General features: G+C 39.8%; 1 protein-coding gene across 4 annotated transcripts in view; it reads left to right on the plus strand.

Moving 5' to 3' along the window:
* The window catches only part of nlgn3a (neuroligin 3a), a 292,883-nt gene extending 277,120 nt beyond the window's left edge, over positions 1-15,763 (plus strand). For all 4 annotated transcript variants that reach the window (XM_059977047.1, XM_059977043.1, XM_059977044.1 and 1 more), the window contains one exon: positions 13,788-15,763. In XM_059977047.1, the coding sequence (XP_059833030.1) occupies positions 13,788-14,643 (856 nt within the window). In that variant the 3' untranslated portion in view covers positions 14,644-15,763. The remainder of the gene's footprint in view (positions 1-13,787) is intronic.
* The last annotated feature ends 5,723 nt before the right edge of the window (positions 15,764-21,486 follow it).

Raw genomic sequence — 21,486 nt, forward strand, 5'->3', positions numbered from 1 at the left:
GAAGTACCTGTTCCTGAAACATTGAGTGTAGGACTTTAGGCTGCTGTATGTCCTTCCTGATGGTAGCAACAAGAAGAGGGCATGTCCTAGATGGCGAGAGTCCTAATGATGGATGCCACCTTCTTGATACACTACCTTTTCAAGATGCCCTTATTGGTAGGGAGGGTTGTTCACATGATGGAACTGGCCAAATCTATAAACTCTTGCAACCCTGTGCATTGAAGCTTCCAAAACAGGCTGTGATTAAACCAGTCTGAATACTCTTCATACATCTACAGAAACTTTTTGGTGACAGACCAAATCTCTTCAAAACTTCCAAAGAATTAGAAACACTGGCATGCCTTCTTCATTATTACATCAATGTTTTGGTCAGATCCTTGCAGATGTTGATACCCAGAAACATCAAGCTGTTCACCCCTTAAAACGCTGACCCCTCAATCAGAATAGTTGCTTGTTCTCCTGACTTCCCCTTCCTGAAGACCACAATCAAATCCTTGGTCTTGCAGATGATGAATGTGAGGTTGCTGTTGTAATGCTACTCAACCACTGATCTCACTCCTGTATGCCTCCTCATTGCCATCGAAGATTTTACCAACAATACTAGTGCAATCTGCAAACTTATAATTGGCGTTTGAGCTGTTCTAAGCCACACAGTGAAGAGTGTTGAAAGGGTAGAGCAGTGAGCTAGGCTGGTATCCTCTGATTATCACCAATCCATAATGGTTGTGGTCTCTTGATGAGGAGTTCAAGGATTCAGTTCCAGATGGAGGTACAGAGGCCTAAGTTTAGAAGCTGTGTGATTAGTACTGAGTTGATACTTTGATAACTAAACTACACAGAGAAACATTGCTTGACATAAAATAGTTCAAGTAGTGCTTGAATCATGTTGAAAGTATTCAGGAGCAGATTTATTGTGTTATGATAGCACAGTCAACGTAGAAGTGAAGTGGAATCAGTGAGTTACAATCAGTGAGGATATGTACCTGCTCAAAAGTAATTGCCAGTTATTGTTTTGAATGAGATTTGCTGTGGATATATGAAGTTAGCTCACACATCAGCCATCATCTCATAAATGGCAGAACAGACTTGAGCAGTAAAACAATGCATTCCTGCTCCTTTGCCCCTTATGAAATCAATAACTGGAAAATCTTTGTAGGTTATTTCTGATAGCTGCAACTCCAGTGCTATACAAAATATATGTTCAAAACGTTCAATGTTCAAGTAAAATTGTTGTCAGTGTACATATCTGTCACCACGTGCAACACTGGAACGGTTTTCTTGGGGGCATACTCAGTAAATCCTAGAAACACAACAGAATCAGTGAAAGACCACACCCAACAGGATGAACAAACAACAATGTGCAAAAGACAACAAACTGTACAATTTCGAAAGACAGTAAATAAATAAATAAATAAATAAATAAATAAATAAATAGATAAATAGGTGGATAAATAAAGAAAGAAAGAAAGAAAGAAAGAAAGAAATAGACAGATAGATAGATAGATAGATAGATAGATAAATAAATGGATGGATACATAAACAAACAAACAAACAAACAAACAGACAAACAAGCAAGCAAGCACTAAATATGGAGAAAACCATATGAAGATTCTTTGAAAGTGAGTCCATGGGTTGTAGTAACATTTCAGTGATGGTGTGAATGAAGTTGAGTGAAAGTATCTCCTTTGGTTCAAGAGCCTGATGTTTGAGGGGTAATAATTGCTCCTGAACCTGGTGGTGAGGGCCCTGAGACTCCTCTATCTTCTCTCCAATGGCAGCAGTGAGAAGAGAGCATGGACTGGGTGGTGGGGATCCTTGATGGTGGATGCTGCTTTCCTACAACAGCACTCTGTGTCGATGTGCTCAGTGGTGGGGAAGGCTTTATCAGTGATGGTCTGGGCGGTATCCACTACTTTTTGTAGGATTGTCTGCTCAAAGTCATCAATGCTTCCATGTCAGAGCATTATGCATATACTCTCCGTCACACATCTACTGGAGATTGTCTAAATTTTAGATGTCATTCCAAATCTTTTCAAATTTCTAAGATAGTAGAGGTATTGCTGCGCCATCTTTGCAATTCCACTCATATACTGGGCCCAGGACAGATCCTCTGAAATGATAACGCTGAATAATTTAAAACTGTTGATCCTGTTCGCCTCTGATGAGGTTTAGCTCATGAACTCTGTACTGAATTCAAAGTGGGTTACAAGTACCTGGACAATGGGAATAACTAGCTATTCAGAAAAAAGGTCTTATTGAATTGGTTTGATGGATGCAAGTACTGCCTGACTAACATGGGCAACAAGTGGCTCAGGTATGTGTGCAGACTTTGTAAGAACTGCTTTAGAAGGAAACTTGACGTGATCTAGATGATCATTTTTAATTAGAACTGTTCTTGTAGAGCCATCATCTGTTTAAGATTGATACCTTATCTAGCTTCTGTCCCAAGAAGACCGTGTGACTAATTGAGGCCATAACAAATTTACATACATCGGGTAATCTGGTGGATTTGTACAATTATGCAGAATAACTTTTGTTTTAGAGCATCTCAGTGCTCTACCTCATTTGCTATAGGAGATAAATCCTAGATGATATTCTAAGAGGGAATCCAAATGATTCATAAGAATTTCTGAAGGAAATTGATCTACAAGCAGAGGGAGTATGTAGTGATACTGTCAGGAAGAACAGGCAGATAATACGGCAAAATTGAAGACAGTGAGATGAGTTGCATTGTAATTGAGGAAAGAAATCAAAAAGGGTGATTAATACAGGACTGAAGGTGTTATATTTGAAAGCATGCAGTATACGGAATAAGATAGATGATCTTGTAACACAGTTAGTGATTGGCAGGTATGACACTGTTGACATCGCTGAGTCACAGCTGAAAGAAAATTACATTTGGGAGCGTAACATCCAAGGATACACATTGTATTGAAAGGACAGGCAGGTAGGCAGATGGCTGGTGTGGCTCTGCTGGTAAAAAAAATAAAAGTAAATCTTTAGAAAGAGATGACATAGGATTGGAAGTTGTGGAATTGTTGTAGGTAGAATTAAGGAACTGCAAGGATAAAAGGGCCCTGTTGGGAGTTGCATCCAAACAGAAACAACAATATAGACTGCAAATTACAAAGAGGGGTAGAAAATACATGTCAAAAAGGCAATGTTACAATAGTCGTGGGGGTTTTCAATATGCAAGTAGATGGGGAAGATCAAATTGGTACTGACTTTAGATCCCCAGAGAGAGAAAGCCTATGAGTTGGCTTTTCAGAGCTGCTTGTGGTTGAGCCCACGAGGGGATCAGCTATTCTGGATTGGGTGTTGCGTAATGAATTGGATTTGATTAGGGAGCAAAAGAAACCCTAGAAGGTACTGATCATAATATGCTAGAATTCACCCTGCAGTTTGAGAGGGAGAAGCTACAGTCAGATATATCAGTATTACAGTGGAGTCAAGGGAATTACAGAGGCATGGGAGATAAGCTGGATAAAGTTGTTTGCAAGGGGATACAAGCAGGGATGGTGGCAGAAAAGCAATGGCTGGATTTTCTGGGAGCAATTCAGAAGGTGCAAGGTAGATACATCGCAAAGAAATAGAAGTATTCTAAAGGCAGGACACAACCATGGCTGACAATGTTCTAAAGACAACATAAAAGCAAAAATTAGTGGGAAGTTAGTAGATTGGAAAGCATTTAAAAACCAACAGAATGCAACTAGAAAAGTCATAAAGAGCAAAAAGATTAAATATGAACATAAGCTAGCCAATAATATCAAAGAGGATACCAAAAGTTCTCTCAGATATATAAAATGTGAAGCACTGGTGAGAATAGATATTGGATCACTGGAAAATGACTCTGGGGAGGTAGTAATGGGGGAGAAGGAAGTGGCAGATGAGCTAAATAAGCATTTTGTATCAGCCTTCACTCTGGAAGACACCAGCAGCATGCCAGATACTTGGAAGTGTTGAGGCAGAATGGAGTGCAGTTGCTATTATGAGAGGGAAAGTACTTGGGAGGCTGTAACTTCTGAAGGTAGATGAGTCACCTGGACCAGATGGACTACATTCGCGGTTTCTGAAAGAGTTAGCTAAAGAGATTGTGAAGACATTAATAATGGTCTTTCAAGAATCACTAGATTCTGACATGATTACGGAGGACTGTAAAATTGCAAATGTCACTCCACTCTTCAAAAAGGGAGGGAGCAGAAGAAAGGAAATTATAGGCCAGTTAGACTGATTTCAGTGGTTGGAAAGATGCTGGAGTTGATTACTAAGGATGTGGTTCAGGAGTACTTGGAGGCATATGATAAAATGAGCCATTTCGGCATGGTTTCCTTAAAAGAAAATTTTGTTCGACAAATCTGTTGGAATTCTTTGAGGAAATAACAAGCTGAATAAACAAAGGAGAATCAGTGGATGGTGTGTACTTGGATTTTCAAAAGGCCTTTGACAAGATGCCGTACATGATGCTGCTTAGCAAGATAAGAGCCCATGGTATTATAGGAAACATACTAGCATGGATAGAGCATTGGCTGATATAACAAATGCAAAGAGTGGGAATAAAGGGAGCCTTTTCTGATTGGCTACTGGTGACTAGTGTTGTTCCACAGGGGTCTGTGTTTGGACCGCTTCTTTTTATATTGCATTTCAATGATTTGTATGATGGAATTGATGGCTTTGTGGACATGTTTGCAAATGATACAAAGATTTCTGAAGGGGCAATATTAAGGCTTATCATATAGAGAGCATTTGATGGCTCTGGGCCTGTTCTCGCTGGAAATTAGAAGAATAAGGGGGATCTCATTGAAATCTATTGAATGTTGAAAGGCCTGACAGAATGAATGTGGAGAAGATATTTATGATAGTTGGCTTTGTGGCAAACTTTGCAGATGATACAAAGATAGGTGGAGGGGTAGGTAATGCTGAGGAAGCAATGTGATTGTAGCAGGACTTAGTTGGAAAAACAGGCAAAAAAGTGGCAGATGGAATACAGTGTTGTGAAATATATGATAATGTATTTTGGTAAAAGGAGCAATAATACAGACTAGTATCTAAATGGGGAGAAAATTCAAACATCAGAGGTGCAAAGGGAATTAGGAGTCCATGTACAAGCCTCCCAGATGGTTAATTCACAGGTAGAGCCTGTGGCAAAGAAGGCAAATACATTGTTGGCATTTATTTTAAGGGGAATAGAATATGAAAGTAAGGAGATAATGCTGAGCCTTTATAAGACACGAGTCAGGCTGCACTTGGAGTATTGTCAACAGTTTTGGGCCCCTTATCTTAGAAAGGATGTATTGTCATTGGAGAGAGTCCAGAGGAGGTTCACAGGGATGCTTCCAGGAATGAAGGGGTTAACATATGAGGCACATTTAGCAGCTTTGGGCCTGTACTCGCTGGAATTGAGAAGTATGCATGGGGATCTCATTGAAACCTACCAGATGTTGAAAGGACTAGGTAAGGTGTATATGAGAGGATGTTTCCTCTGGTGGGGGTATCCAGAACTAGAGGGCACAGCTTCAAATTGAGGGATGACCTTTTAGAACAGAAGTAAGGAGGATTTTATTTAGCCAGCAAGTGTTGAATCTGTGGAATACTCTGCCACAGACTGCGGTGGAGACCAAGTCTGTGGGTATATTGAAAGTGGAAGTTGTTAGATTCACAATTGGTCACGTCATCAAGGGATATAGTGAGAGGGTAGGTGTATGGGGTTGAATGGGATCTGAGATCAGCTATGATGAAATGATGGAGCAAACTTGATGGGCTGAATGGCCTTATTCTGTGCCTATCTCCTATGGTCTTATGGTTTATAGTGGGGAATTCTCAGACCAGAGGGCACAACCTCAGAGAAGAGGAACCTCGATTTATTATAGAGATGAGAAGGAATTTATTTAGCCAGAGGGTGGTGAATCTGTGGAATTTGTTGACATAGGTAGCTGTGGAGACCAGGTCATTGAGTGTATTTCAAAGATTCAAAGTACATTTATTATCCAAAAATGTATAAGTTATACAACCTTGAGATTTGCTTGCTCACAGGTAGTCACAAATTAAGAAAGTGGAAAGAACCCAATTTAAAAAAAATAAAAGGATAAAAATAAAAGATCAACATTCAAAGCGCAAGAGAAAGGAAAAAGAAATCATGCCAATTAAGCAAACAATTTGAATCAAAATTGAATCCTTAGATCCAAATGCCAGAGCAGCCTGGAGTAGGCCCAAAGACTCTCTTATCAGTTCATCATATTAACGGGCTTGGAGCACAACAGCTGGGCAGTCATCATAGCCTCAGCCCTATGGAGAGAGGAGTAACCATCATGGAGAACTAGCAAAATCAGCTCTCGCCCCAGATCCCAACACCCTGTCTTTTCGGTTTATCTGGATTAGCATTCAAATTGGCCAAAGAACAGAACGGTGAAAGGCTCCAGCACCCTGGAGAGTGGAGTGAACATCGTGAAGAGCGAGTAAAACCAGCTCTCGCCTCTAATCTGGGCCAGTGTTTAGATTTATAAACAGTATATAGTAATACCTCGCACTAGGACCTGGGTACCACTGTAGGCTCAAGGCCTAGACCATGCCACCCAGTGACTCATTCTGGGCCCAGATTTTGCCACCTAGTGACTCACTCCTGGTCCAGATTTGGACACCCACCCCTGCCCAAAGGCACTCTCAAGCTCTTCAGATCAGCTCAGTGCCCAGAGTGATCCAAACTCATACCTGGGCCAGTTGTGTTGGCACTGAATTTCCTCTGCCTGGCCCCAAATTCTCCTCTCAATGCCCAGAGCAATCCAACCTTGCACATGAGCCAGTTGTACGGACTAGTCTCCTATGCCTGGGCCCTGACCTTCTCTCTGTTTGCAGTGATAATCTAACACAATTTACCTCAGAAAAGGTACTTTAGTAATGTTTTTAGTCAGATTTTTTAACTTTTTGTCTACCAGAAAATTGTCACATGTGTCCATTAGTGCCACCTTAACCTGAAGTTGATAAATTCTTAATAAGTCAGAGCGTGAAAGGTTACATGGAAAATGCAGGAGAATGAAAACCCCAGTCATGATCAAATGGCAGAACAGACTCAGTGGGCCAGCTGGCCTAATTCTGCTACAATGTCTTATGGTTGTACTGTCTAAATCCTTTATTTGAAACCAAAATTGGTACAATGCATTAAATGTAATGTGATGACACACAGTCAAAACAGATACACCGTTACCTGGACAGGTCCCTTCCTCATGTTTCTTGAAACTTAGAAGTATAATACATAGGAGCAGAATTAGCCTATTCAGCCCATTGAGTCTGCTCTGCTATTCAATCACAGCTGACTATTATCATATCTCCCAATCCCATTCTCCTGCCTTCTTCCTGTAATCTTCAACTCCTTTAATAATCAAGAACCTCCACTTTAAATATACCCAGTGATTTGGCCTCTTCAGCCACTTGTGGCAATGAATTTCAAAGATTCACCACCCATTGACTAAAGAAACTCCTCCTTATCTCTGTTCTAAAGGGATCTCCTTGCATTCTGGTCATAAACACACCCACTATTGGAAACAACCTATTCACGTGCACTCTATCAAGGACTTTCAATATTCGATAGGTTTCAATGAGATCACCCCTCATTCTTTAAAACTCCATTGACTATAGGCCCAGAGTCATAAAACGCAGCATAGATTAACCCTTTCATTCCAAAGATGATTCTCATAAGCCTCCTCTGGACTCTCTCCAATGCCAACACATCCTTTCTTAAATAAGGAGTCCAAAACTGCTCACAAAGCTCCAAGTACATCAGACTAAATGCCTCATGAAGCCTTAGCATTACATCCTTGTTTTTATTTTCTAGTCCTCTCAAAGTGAATGCTAACATTGCATTTGCCTTCTTTACTACCGACTGAACGTGCAACTTAACATTGAGGGAATCCTGCACTAAGAATCTGAAGACCATTTACACCTCCGATTTCTGAACTCACTACAAAATAGTCTATGCCTTTATTCCTTCTACCAAAATGTATTACCACGCACTTCCCGACACTGTATTCCATCTTCCACTTCTTTGCCCGTTCTCCCAATCTGTCTAAGTCCTTCTGTAGACTCTCTATTTCTTCAAAATTACCTGCCCCTCCATCTGTCTTTGTATAATCTTCAAACTTGGCCACAAAGCCATCTATTTTGTGCGGGTTGATCAGAGTGTTAAACTAAAGCCCTCATGTGATCTGCTCTGCAGAGCATACTGTTTTATAAACTGTAATTATTCGGTTATTCTGTGATCTTTTACACTAAATTTTACCATACATCTCTGCATCTCACAGTCACACACTCAGTTTCTTTTGTTATAATAATCCCTGTGATGCCATCTCTATAAAACAGTAAAAGCTGTTCCTTTCTTATGCATGAATACACCTTTTATATTAGCAGTTCTTTTTCTCTGCAAACTTTACATTCCAATTCCTATCATAAAGCTGTGTCCTATTCTTGTAAGCAGCACTTATCAAGAATATCTAAACAAATCTTTTGATACCTCACATCTCTTCTATTTATTTTACCTTAACTGCTATATTCAGTTAATATATTTCACATTTAGCCAAAATTTTCTTTCCAAATAAATTCTATTGGCTTATGGATTTATTACCATTTCACCCTGCCATGCATTTTAATTTCTTTGTTGTTGAATAAAAAATTACCTTCAATGGCTCTACACTTGTCAACTGTATTCTTTCCGAAGCTAAAATGCCATTAAAAGATCTCTTGCTAATAGATTAAAAGCCTCATGCTTTATTGTCTGCATTTGAAAAGCAAAACTGACCAGTTTATTTCAGTCCACCATTCCTTTGTCTGCATTTTAAATGTTTTATAGCAAAAATTCCTATTTCTTGAATTTTTAAAACTAGATACCTATTTTAACACACAGCTTTTAAAGCATTGCTATTTTAGTGATTTCCTTAAAATGTAACTTGTAGGTATTGTGCATCTTACGATTAAATTGAAAATGATCCTTAAATATCTGTAAAAATGAATAGGGATCCTATCTTGAATCCCTCTAGACAAGCAAAACAACATAAAAAGAATATTCCAACAATGTACTGTATCCCCATATATCAGTTTCCCTTGTAAACAGCACCAGTAACTGCATGTACATGGTTTCATGAAGAACCATGGGATGTTATATATTTCTTTGTATGGTTTCATGCAGAAAGTAACAGCCAGCATTGTCTCCCAATAGATTGCTCTCAGCACCTGGAAATCCTGGCAGAAACCAGCTTCAACCTAGACACAGTATCACATTTAGAAGAGCTGAGGCATATGTGGCCTTTAACATTTCTGGTCAATTTTCAATTCCAGTGCTCTTGAGGGCAGCCAGGTATTGGCTTTGACAATCTGCACTTGAACACTCTATTTAAAGTCAGGGTACAGAATCTGGAACAGAAGTGCCAGCAGATAGTACACATGCTACATCAAACCTATAACCAATTTAACCAAGTTTTGAAGATTTAGCACAGAATGTCATTATTTCAATAGAACCTTGATCTAACCTTGATTAATGGAGTCTTTTTTGCACTTATTAGGAAATAATATGGAATAGTGAGATCTCAGCTGCAGTATGTATTCTTACCACCTGAATTATTAGAAAAGGCTGATTCCCCAAGTGGTAGAGCTAAACCAAATAGGGAGCAGCATCTGTCCAGAAATTAAGGTAGAAATGTATAAGTGTTTAGGCAAGGAAGGATAAGAAGTGAAGAGAGAATGGGGAAAAAAGGGATGGGAGTAAGGACGTAGATGTGAGTGAACTTGAGGGAATGGATGGTGGGATTGAGTTACGGTTATGAAGAATATAAATGAGGACAGAGTTGTGGTCTGAATGTAGGAAGAGAGCTGGATTTTGTTGCGACTGGAAACGAAATTCTTTTTGGTGATGAATATTGAAGAATCCAAACTTAAATACATTCCTATATCCTTGCTAATTTCACTACTTCCAGAGGTAGAAAATACCACAGTCAGGACACAGTCATGAAAAAGAAACCATCCTGACCTCTGTCTTAAACAAGCGACTCCTTATTTCGAAAATATGTCCACTAGCTTTAAATAAACTACTGGGGAAAATAGCCCCACAGCATCGACCCTGTCAATCTCCCTCAGAATCTTATGTATTTCACTGAAGCTATCTCTCATTCTCTAAACTTCTTACAGATATTAGGCTTACCTGCTCATCCTTTCACATCAATTCTTTCATCCTAGAAATCAGGTAGTAAACATTCTCTGCACTTTCTCAACACTAGTGCAGGCTTTCTTAAATACGAACACACTATACACAGTACTCCAGCCACAATCTACCAACATCCTATCATGTCACAGCAAAGCATCCCTTCCCAATGAAGATGAACATTTCTTAATGTTCCTAATTACAGACAGTCTGTATTTATTGCTCATGTTCAAGTAGATTTGTTCCTAGACAACCATCTACTGCAATTTTCAGCATTCTAAGCTTGTCATCTATGCATCTGTCAAGAAATGTGAGTTGAAACAAAACTTTAGGTTAATTTAGTTACTTGATCATTGAGAATAAGTTTTATTTCATATCTCAAATTTTTGAATAGCAATTTATAAGTATGTAAGGGTGAATTCCCATAACCCAAACTGTGGTTACACAGTGATCACCTATACTTATTGCACTTACATGGTAATTATTTTGAGTTTTATGTGCTAAGGCTCCACAGATCCCTTTTTAGTCTCACAACATTAAAATAATAATTTGCTTTATTATCTTTCCTTCTGAAGAGCATGACCTTGCATTTTCCCACATTAGATGCCATCTGACAACTTATTATCTGACTCACTTTATCTAAATCCCTAAACAGCTTCTTTATTTCCTCCTCACAATTTGCTAACTAATCTATGGTTTATATTATGGTCAAATCTGGCTCCAATGTGTTCAATAATTCTTCCCAGTAAATAATATAGATGTTCTGTAAGCATTAAGTTCATTGGTGATTGCCAATCCAAACGTGACCCGACTCTCTGTTTCTGTTAATTAACATAGAGTCAGGTTACGTTTCTATGCCAATATACAAGCAACACTACATTATGTGAGGATGTCTTCTCAGGAAACCATCTGTATTGCAATTTTTCTTAACGAGAAGTACAAGATGAACCAAGATTGCCACATAAGTTCCATTAAAGCAAGCTTTAAATCTGTATCTCAAACCTTTTAGTAGTGATTTGTGAATTCCGTAAGGATGAATTTTCATCACCTAAACTGCTTTAACACAGGTATGCATGTATTTGCCCCTAAGCCTATGGAGTCTTACCTTGTACAGAACCCTGTTATGTGGCATTCCAGAAATCCAAATACAGGTTTCCTCTCATCCATTTTGTTTGCTACACCCTCTAGCAAATTTATCAATCATGTTAATTAATTCATATGAACATTCTCATTTCTCCTCACCAAAACCTGCACTGCATTTCAGTTTATTAGAATGGATTTTTAAAATACAAGAATGCATTAGAGTGAAAAATGGAAAGCTTCTCAGACTGTGACAGACATTTGCCCTTGATCCCAAGCAGCCCCACCCTCCATCATCCAACACACTCACTTCCAGTTTAACATTGACAGTTACCAATGGGACTGGCTGACCTTTAAAAGCATTGTAAAATTCATTGTATATTCTTCAGGCGCCCAGAAGAGGAAGTTGACCTCTGGCTCAGATTACTCAATGTCTATAGGAATTAAACTTCAATTCCTAGGATACACTTGCAAACCACGGGGGACAAGGACACCAGAAAGCAGTTGTTACTATCATCACAAGCTGCAGTACTGCCAGTGGCCACTTTATTAGGTACCTCCTGTACCTATTTCTTATTTTCCTGCTGTACCTAATGAAGAGACCCCCGAGTGTGTCTATATGGTCTTCTGCTGCTGCATTTCATCCACTTCATCATGTTGTATGTTCAGAGATGCTCTTCTGCACACAGTACTGCCACTCACTGGATATTTTATTTTTGTTTTTCGCACATTTCACTGTAAACTCTAGAGACTGTTGTGTCTGAAAATCCCAGCAGTTTCTGAAACACTCAAACCACCCCGCCGGGCAGCAACAACCATTCCACAGTCAGACACTTAGAACACATTTCTTCCCCATTCTGATGTTTGGTCTGAACAATAACTGAACCTCTCATGTGCATCTTTTATGCATTGATTTCCTGCCACATGATTTGCTGATTAGATATTTGCATTTATGAGCAGGCATACAGACATTCCTAATAAAGTAATCACTGAGTGGAGGTGGAGCAGTTAAAGGTGGAAGGTCGTGTGATAAAACGCCCAAGAGTACAACCTATCTACTGGCTCTGATGCCAATATACTACCTACCAACCCACAGGCCTTGCTTTGTACAGCACCTTCTTCATATAGCCTTCTAGTAATTGAAATCCAAGCCTTCAATGTTTATATTTGTTGGGACCTTCCAATGTTCACTTGAGGCCTGTTGTTGCTGTAACATTTTGGCAGTGAAGCCAGGCCAGTTGGGACTTCTCACTGACTCTGCAAGCAGCACAAAAGAAAAGCTTTTGTTTTCAATTTTTCTACCATTACTTGAAGTCAGCAAGAATGCGTTGCTTCAATCAGCCTCCTTGACTTTACCTTTAGGATAATTTAAGCAAACCAAGTGAACTAGTATTCTTCTACTCAGAAGAATTTGGAATGTACTAAATTATAATTGAACAGCTTCCCAAACACACTTTTTTTTAACTTAAGAGATCTTAGTTCAATCATTATGTGATATGTAATTTTATTACATATCTCTTTTGCAATAGGACCATATAGACATCTGGACTGTAACTAAATTCATCTGATTCTTTAGTATAACGTGAAAGCTATCAGTAAAGGCTTACAGGTGCCAACAGTGTGCACAAAATTGTTAGAGACTCAAGACTAAATTTTAACTGACCTTGGGTGTTCTGATTGTGGTGTATTTTGCCAAACTAATGCTAATGTTCGTTGGCTAAAACCAGCTTTCACCCCATGATGACTAGTTTTGAGTAATACCCATTAAAGTCTTGCATAAACGTAACTTTATAAATGTGCTCACATTCGTTATCCTGTTTCTTTGCAGACCGTCAATTGGTGCCCAGAGTGCTCTGACTAGATTGACATATAGAAAATAGAAGTAGAAATAGATAATTTGCCCTTCAAGCCCATTCCAGTTTTCAATATGTTCATAGCTTCATAGCTGTTTATCCAAATACAGTCACTGTTCCTGCTTTCTCCCAATACCCCTTGCTTTGATGCGGTATTAGAACTATGTATAATTCTTTTCTAGATACATTTGATGATCTGGCCTTACTTCTCTTCTGTGACAAAGCATTCCACAGGTTCATCACTTTCTGCAAGAGGAAATTTCTCTGCATCTCCACCTAAATAGCTTTCCTTATATCTTTAGAATGTGACTCCTAGTTCTGGACTCCCCACTTTTAGGAACAATCTTCCTGCATCTACTTTGTTGAGTCCTATCAAAATTTTAATAACTTCAACGAGGATTAATTCTGCTCAAATGTCCCAGTCTCTCTTCATGGCATCTGTTCTGCCATCTTAGGAATCAGTCTGGTGGATCTCTGTCACTCAAAGTAAACTACAAGGATCCATTATCTGGGGGTTTGTGTTGTCCATACATACTGATAAATATTGATGTATATTGCATGTTACATTAATTGCTCTTACTTTATACAGAATTGGACTACTAACTCAACAACTATCCTGATAAACATAATAGAACATTTTCTATATCTAACCAGAATTGTTTTCTTTCTTTCAGTGATCCCAACAAGCCAGTACCACAGGATACTAAGTTCATCCACACGAAAGCAAACCGCTTTGAAGAAGTGGCTTGGTCCAAGTACAACCCACGAGATCAGCTTTACCTGCACATTGGTCTGAAGCCACGAGTGCGTGAACACTACCGTGCTACCAAGGTGGCCTTCTGGAAGCACTTAGTCCCTCACCTGTACAACCTGCACGACATGTTCCAGTACACATCCACCACCACAAAGGTGCCTCAGCCCAACACTACTCCCATCTCCTACGCGACCAGGCGTCCCAACGGCAAGGCGTGGCCCTTCACCACCAAGCGGCCAGGCTCTGGCTTGAGTCCGGCTTTCAACTCCAATGAGCAACAGAAGGACAACTGGGATTCAGACCAAGACAGCGGATCCTTGCTGATCGAGAACCCGCGGGACTACTCCACTGAACTAAGCGTCACCATTGCAGTGGGAGCCTCACTACTTTTCCTCAATGTTCTGGCATTCGCTGCTCTCTACTACCGCAAGGACAAGCGTCGTAATGACCCCCACCAGCAACCAAGCCCACAGCGCAACACCAGCAACGATATGGCGCATACGCAGGAGGAAGAGATCATGTCACTGCAAGTGAACCAAACCCACCACGAGTGTGAGAGTATGCAGGCTCCCGAGTCCATGCGTCTTCCTTCACTGCCAGATTACACCCTGACTCTCCGCCGCTCACCGGACGACATCCCCCTCATGACCCCCAACACTATCACTATGATCCCTAATTCCTTGGTGGGCATGCAGTCCCTGCATCCTTACAACACCTTTGCTGCTGGGTTTAACAGCACAGGGCTGCCTCATTCACACTCCACCACTCGGGTATAGTCCTGGGCATTAATCTTCCAGGAGGCGGGAGTGAATGAGCCGCCGGGTAGAGACCCCTTCCTACATTGACTACTCCAGTCTGCTGGATTTTAACAACCATCCAATTAACATGTGCACTGCACCATCCTTACAAAAGGCTCTCTCCCTGGGAAAAAAGACATACATTCACACCGGGCCTTCTTGTTTGAACAGGACAACTTGACATTTTATATAATAATCAAATTAAGAAAAAGTTAAAAAAAAACAAAAATGAGGGAAATTGAAAGTGCTTTTGTTACCAGTGCGGGGAAGCAGCGGCAGACATCTGCCCACCGTTATCTCATTGTTCACATGCCTTAGCCACACAGGCTGCTATGTTCCATGCATTTTTTAATCACTGTTAGAGCAGCTTAGAATATACTAGCACCAAGGGGATTGGAAGAAGTGTGCACACATGAAGACTGAAAGCATGTCACCTGGATTCTCCATGGTGGTTCTCCCAGTTAGCTGCCATATGTCCAGTGCGATTTATGAACATACTGGATGGTTGCAGTGATAGATCGGGAGAGGCTCCTGGAAAATTCCTGGTATGCTTGGTTCTTAATTAAACATTAAGCACTGTCAAGAGCAGAAGGAGAGGTCAAATCCTCAGGTTTGGTTATCGTTTTGTTCATTTCTTTTTTACTCAAATAGTCCTCGAATTAGTTAACTCTGAAGTGGGTCCAGAACCTTCCTGCAATGAATGCCCTGTTGTAATACCAGACAGTATTAATAGCTGAGGAATTGAAAAGGGTACCTAATCTGGGAGTGCAGCATTTTTAGCTCTCCAAGCTGCCAGTGAAGCTGTTCTTTTACTGCCATTGCATTTACCTTGACAGCCTGGGAAGCATTTTTTGCCCACCCATTACCCCACTAGTTGCCCTCTCTGTATGACAAGCTGAAGCCCACTTATCGGTGAAGCTCTTTGTATTTTTGTGGCTTGACAAAAATCTAACAAACTTTTTACAGATCTGTTTAATTTTCTTTGGGCTGTGTGAAGAATATTCAAGTAAAGCAAATAATACAGCTTTAGATAGTGTGCACCCCTTGATTTTTATACACAGTGAATTGTGACACGTGCCATTAGAACCAGCAAAATTTCTTGGTGGTGGTGGGTGGTGGGAGGGGGAGGGTGGAGGGGATTGTTTTTAACTGTGTCTGTTTTGTATTTTGGTATAAGCAATCTGTTGCTGTATGTTACTTCGTGAAAAACTAGTTTGCAATTGAGAGGGTGCCAAGCAATTTAGTGCCATAGATACACTCCATGTCCTGACAGTTTTCAATAAGATTTAGGCTTCAATCCATGTGCTTGATCGAGACTGGTGAAGACCATGTTGTTAATGGAATGGTGTCTTCAATCCCACATAAGTTTCTCTCATGACAACCAGACTCCATTCAAATCTAAAACACATTAATCTCTTGGGAATTTCAAATGGAATTTTTACATTGTCTCAATTCTTCACCGTACCAAGCAATGACACATACTCTGCGTTCTGGTCAAAGATTTTTAATGAGTTTTGGACCCTTCTTTATGTTGTAAATGTGTGTTTAGTAGGATTGGATTGAAAGTGTTAAGGGGCTGAAATTGGTCCTCATTATACCAGTTTTGTGGTTGGAAAAACAGATGCAAAATGTACTCTTTTCTGAAGAAAATCTCCTACATCCCAGGGGCTCCTAACAAATGTTGGACCACATTTTGATTAAGTAAATTTTCTAGCAACCTTAATAGCTGCTTCAAATAGGCATTAAGCATTTTCATATGTAAATCTCTGTTTTATGCCAACTAAATTGAATGTAACAAGCAGTACACTGGTCAGGTTGCTCTGCTCAGTAAGTTGCACAGCTGACCCAACAGAAAAAAAGAGTTTACATTTTTGAAATTTGTCATCAGAGTAAGAATAATAATCCTGAGTCCACCTCACTCCCAAAAACCACTAATTGTGGAGATCAACCCATCTCACATTGCCCTCCAACAATAAAAGCTCTTTCAGTTTCTTATCCATTCTATGGACAAGCTCCGTTTGGAGATGCATTAAGCAGACTGAGAACTTCACTGGTTGCGTACTCTCAATGCATTATATGAAACCTCTCCTCCACGGTTCCTTCCAGTACTTCCTGAATTAGACTGAATGAAAGGAAGTAGATAATCACTTCCCAAAGTTGAACCAAATTTCCAATTCTAAGTAACAGCACATTACTCTCAATTCCCTGAAAATAGAATTGGATGACTTTTCACTTATTCCTCACCCTATTATCCAATTTTTGAAAGTCAGAAAGTTCAAATGATATCGTTTAGTTAAAACTCCAGATTCTGTTTGTAACATGGCAAATAATTGATGGAAGTTCAATTTCCATGATTATAGTCAATCTTCACAGATACGCAAATGGAAGACGTCTCAAGTTGACCATATTTGTAAGATGTAAGCATTAGTTTTCATTCATTGCCTATAAGTTTATTCCCCTAACTTCATCATTCTATCATCAATTTTTAACTATGTCATTCACTTAAAGACTTCCTATACATTACCCTGTTTGACAGCTGGGGTTTAGTTGCTAGCAATCTTGCCTCTTGAGTCAGAAGGCTATGAGTATAAATCCTACTCCAGAAGCATAAAAGCCTATGTGGGCATTTCCTCGCAGTATGGCAATGCACTTTTGGAGCTGTTGATTGAAACCCTACTGCTTCCTCAGCTAATCATGGCAATTGCGCGATACTGCACTCTAGCCAATATTCACCACTTTGCACAATGTTTCCACAACAAAACTCGATCGTGTTAACATAATTGTTTCCGGGAGCCTGATGTGCACAATTTAATAATGATTACCAAAATTGGCTGTGAAACACTTGGGATGTTAAAGGCACTACTTAAGTCTCTGTTCTGTGTTTGCTGTCCTGCAGTATTATTCCTCTTTCTCTCATTTACCCTCTGTTCAATTAACTCCATACCCATATTTTCATGCTATATCCAATCCTTTTGTGTGTTGCTGTTCTTCACCTTATCAAGCAACAATAAATCTCAATTATTTATTTATAAGGGGCAAATTATTGTAGTCAAACTCGAAAGAAGTCCCACTGACCAACTGCACATTAAATTCCATTTTTTTCCAGCCACAAAAAAAAAATCAGGTTTTTTTTCTTTTGCTTGTTAGGCTTTCATTCAAGTATTTTATAGCTGGGGGAAGATTCCTGCAATTATCAGTTATTTCAGCCAGCTGATAATAATGTTTCCCCCACAGGCCCCACGCTCTACCCCCCACTAACCCTATAGTTCTTTAGATCTGCAAAAGCCCAGTGGTGGACATGATTGATGAAGAATCAATGATCTTTTTTAAGTAGAAAGCACTTCCCTATAGATGATTTTGTGCAGTTTCTGCTTGAGTTTATTGGGCCGAGTTAAAGAATGTTGCACAGCATCAACAGGCACTTTGTGGTGTGTGGCATCTACCTTTCTGACCTTTCAGTTTTAATGTTTAATTTAGTATTGGGGGCCACTGTGAATTGATAAGTGGAGTTCTGTTGGTAGCTGTAGGACTGAATTATGGTTCCCTATTGTGTCAATGAAAGCACCTCATTAAAACATCTCAGCATTTGGGTTTAGAGCAATGATGATTATGCTTTTACCTATTTGTAATGTTAAAACCTGTCAAATCCTGTACATCTGAAATCATATAGGTTAAGGGGCAAATATTCCATTATGTGTTCATAGAAAACCCTTTGAGTACTGAGGGTACCCAATTCCACAAATATCTAGATTTTATTTCTTCTCTGTTCTGTTTACGCTGTATTGACTCTATATTTCTAATTTGAATATGTCTTTGTGCAGACCTTCTAAATATTTCTTAATTCATATTACTCTCAAAATATTGGAAATTGATTTGTTTTGATGCAGAAATATCCCTGCAGAACTCAAAGGGTTAACAGCCACCCTAACTCGGGGAGCAAAAAAAAAAACAAGACAAAAGCCTGTCTGGAGTGTTTCCTGGATCTTTCTATCTGAAGATATATAAGTACCAGTAATAATTTTTAATCATATAGAATATAAGATAAAATATAACACTGAAATATCTTAATCACTCCATATTAGTCTGAGAGAATATTTTCAAATGTACAGTGAAGGTACAAGTACAATGAGTCATGGTGGGATTGCTCAATGTGTCATCCAGCCTTATGACTGCAACCAATTTATAGATGCTGGATTCAAGCCACCAGATATCAGATTGTCCTTCAGCAACATGTTGTAAAATCACAACACTTCTGATGTTGTATTAGATTTTTGTGATATCATGAAGGAGGCTGGTTGGATTCCTGCAACATTTTTTTCTGCCAGAGTGGATATTACCATACATTTAAGTACAAACGTAGATATCGGAATCCTTCCCTATGCCGTGACAGAATTGCACACTAAACCAGAGCCCAGAGTCTATACGTTATACTTTAATAAGGACCAGCTGGGACTTTGTTCCAGTTTACAAGCTCATTCCTAGCCCCAGTAAGCATTCCACCTCACTTTGATCCCAGTGTGTGCTCTACATTAAATACTTCTTTTCTCCACGCTACCCTTTAACCGCAATGTTTCTTTTAATCTCTGATTGATGGTGGAGTGTTTCTGCATCGAAATAAAATGATAACAAAATGCGGGAGTGTCAGTTTGTTTACTGAGCATCTGCATTCATTGATGGGTAATATCTACCCGTATGTCCATTATTTTTTCTTCTGGATTTATTAATGCATTATTAAAGTGAAGAATTATGAAAATCATTAAAGAAATGGAATTCGTTTGTTTAGGCTATTAATCCTAACATTGACAATGGGTTAACTATTGAAGAGGCTCTGAGGGACAGTATCAATCATTTAGAAGCATGCAGAATTAATCAAGAACAGGCAGCCTGGATCTGTCAAGGGAAGGTCACATTTGACTAATGATTGAATATTTTGAGAAGATGACAAGGTTGATGAGGTAGTGAGCTTGGTAGGATCTACATGGAATTTAATAAGGTGTTTGACAAAGTCTTATATGACATATCAATTAGAAAAGCAAGGATTTGAGAACGTTCATTAATTGTTTGCCCTGTCCACCTGATAAATATTTGCCACAACAGGGCTAGGAGAAGAAAGCCAGTTTAGCGTGTCTGTCATCAGGCATGAGAAAGGTGTATAATAGATAAACTACAGGAAGAATTCAAATGGGTCAAGCATCATCTGTGGTGGCAAAGGTGAGATTAATGCTTTGGGATGAGACCTTGCATTCGGACCAAGAGTGTAAAGGAAAGGTAGTCAGTATATTGAATTGTGAGGGAAGGATGAAGAGAGATTGGTGAGCAGAGTGGGTTCAAATGAGAAGGGGTGTGCAGAATGATGGACAAATTAATCCAGATGGAGGAGTGAAAAGTGTTGTGTCAGAGGCTGGTAGGTGATAGGTGGAAGCACATAAGGTAGAGATGATGGGCAGATAGAACTGGGTGAGGAAAAGGTGAAAAGAAAGGTGAAATGAAGGAGAATAAACCCAGCTAAATAGGTATATGGATGATAGGCAGATGAAAGTCGATGGAGAAGGGTAGCATGTCTTATTAATATGGAGGTGAGGGTGGAAAAGGTGAACAAAGTGAGAGAGGGAGAGATCCATGGTTGATTGATGTAAGAGGAAAATGGAAATGGGGACTGTGGGTTACGCGGACTTGGAAAATTCTTTATAGATCCCAAAGAATATTGTTTTGTCACGGTAGCAGTACAAGTGCACAGTTATACAAGCTGGCAAACATTAGAAGAGAAGTAAGAACAAATAAAAAAAAGTTACCTCAAACTGTCTAACGGGAAGAGTCGTCACTTCCCTGGCTATAGATTGACTCATTATAGAGCCTAATGGCCAAGGGTAAAAAATGACCCCGTATGGTGCTCTTTGGAGCAGTGCAGTTGTCATTAGTCTATTATTAAAAGTGCTCCTCTGTTCAGCCAAGGTGTCATGCAGAGGGTGTGAAACATTGTCCAGAATTGCCAGGATTTCCCATAGGGTCCTTTATTCTATCACAGCTCCAGTGTGTCCAGTTTGACTCCTATAACAGAAACAGCCTTTCTAATCAGTGTATTGAGTCTGTTGGCATCACCCATGTTGCCCCAGCACACCACCACATAGAAGCACATAGAATGTTGTACTGGTGACAACAGACTAGTAGAACATGTGAGGGAAAAGCCTACATTCTCCAAAGGTCCTCAATCAACTCAGGAAGTAAAGGCAACTCTGGCCCTTCTTGTATACAGCCTCTGTGTTGCTGCTGTAGTCAAGTTTGTCATCCAGATGCACTCCCAGGTACTTCTAGGTCCTCAAATCGTCCATGTCCTCACCATCAATTGTAAGAGGGAGCAGCGCAGGCTTAGCCTTCCCAAAGTCCATCACCATCTCCTTTGTCTTACAGAGGTTTGAACCATTTGTACTAAGTTCTTCTAGTTTGTATATGGCCTCACAGTGGTAGTGTGAAGGCCAAGAACAGATGGGCTGGTGTGGGAATAGGAAGAGGAGTTGAAATGATGCAAAATCAAAAGCTCATGATGGGCAATGCAGGCAGAGCACAAAACACTGAAGAACTGGCAAAGATAGTGAAGGTTGATATGCTGAATACAGAGACTAATGCAGAGGACTAAGCAAGCTCCATCTTTGTTTTGTGTGGAAAGGAGTTGGGGGGGAGCAAAGATACCGGAAATGGAAGAAATGCATGTCGGGGCTCAATTAACAGGGATGGAGATGAAGCCATGGTTCTGAAAGACGGAAGACTTTTCAGAAGTCTTAGAATGGTAAGCCTCATCTTGAGAATAGATGCAACACCATCAAT

The sequence above is a fragment of the Hypanus sabinus genome, chromosome 8, assembly GCF_030144855.1.
Source record: "Hypanus sabinus isolate sHypSab1 chromosome 8, sHypSab1.hap1, whole genome shotgun sequence".
NCBI lineage: Eukaryota > Metazoa > Chordata > Chondrichthyes > Myliobatiformes > Dasyatidae > Hypanus > Hypanus sabinus.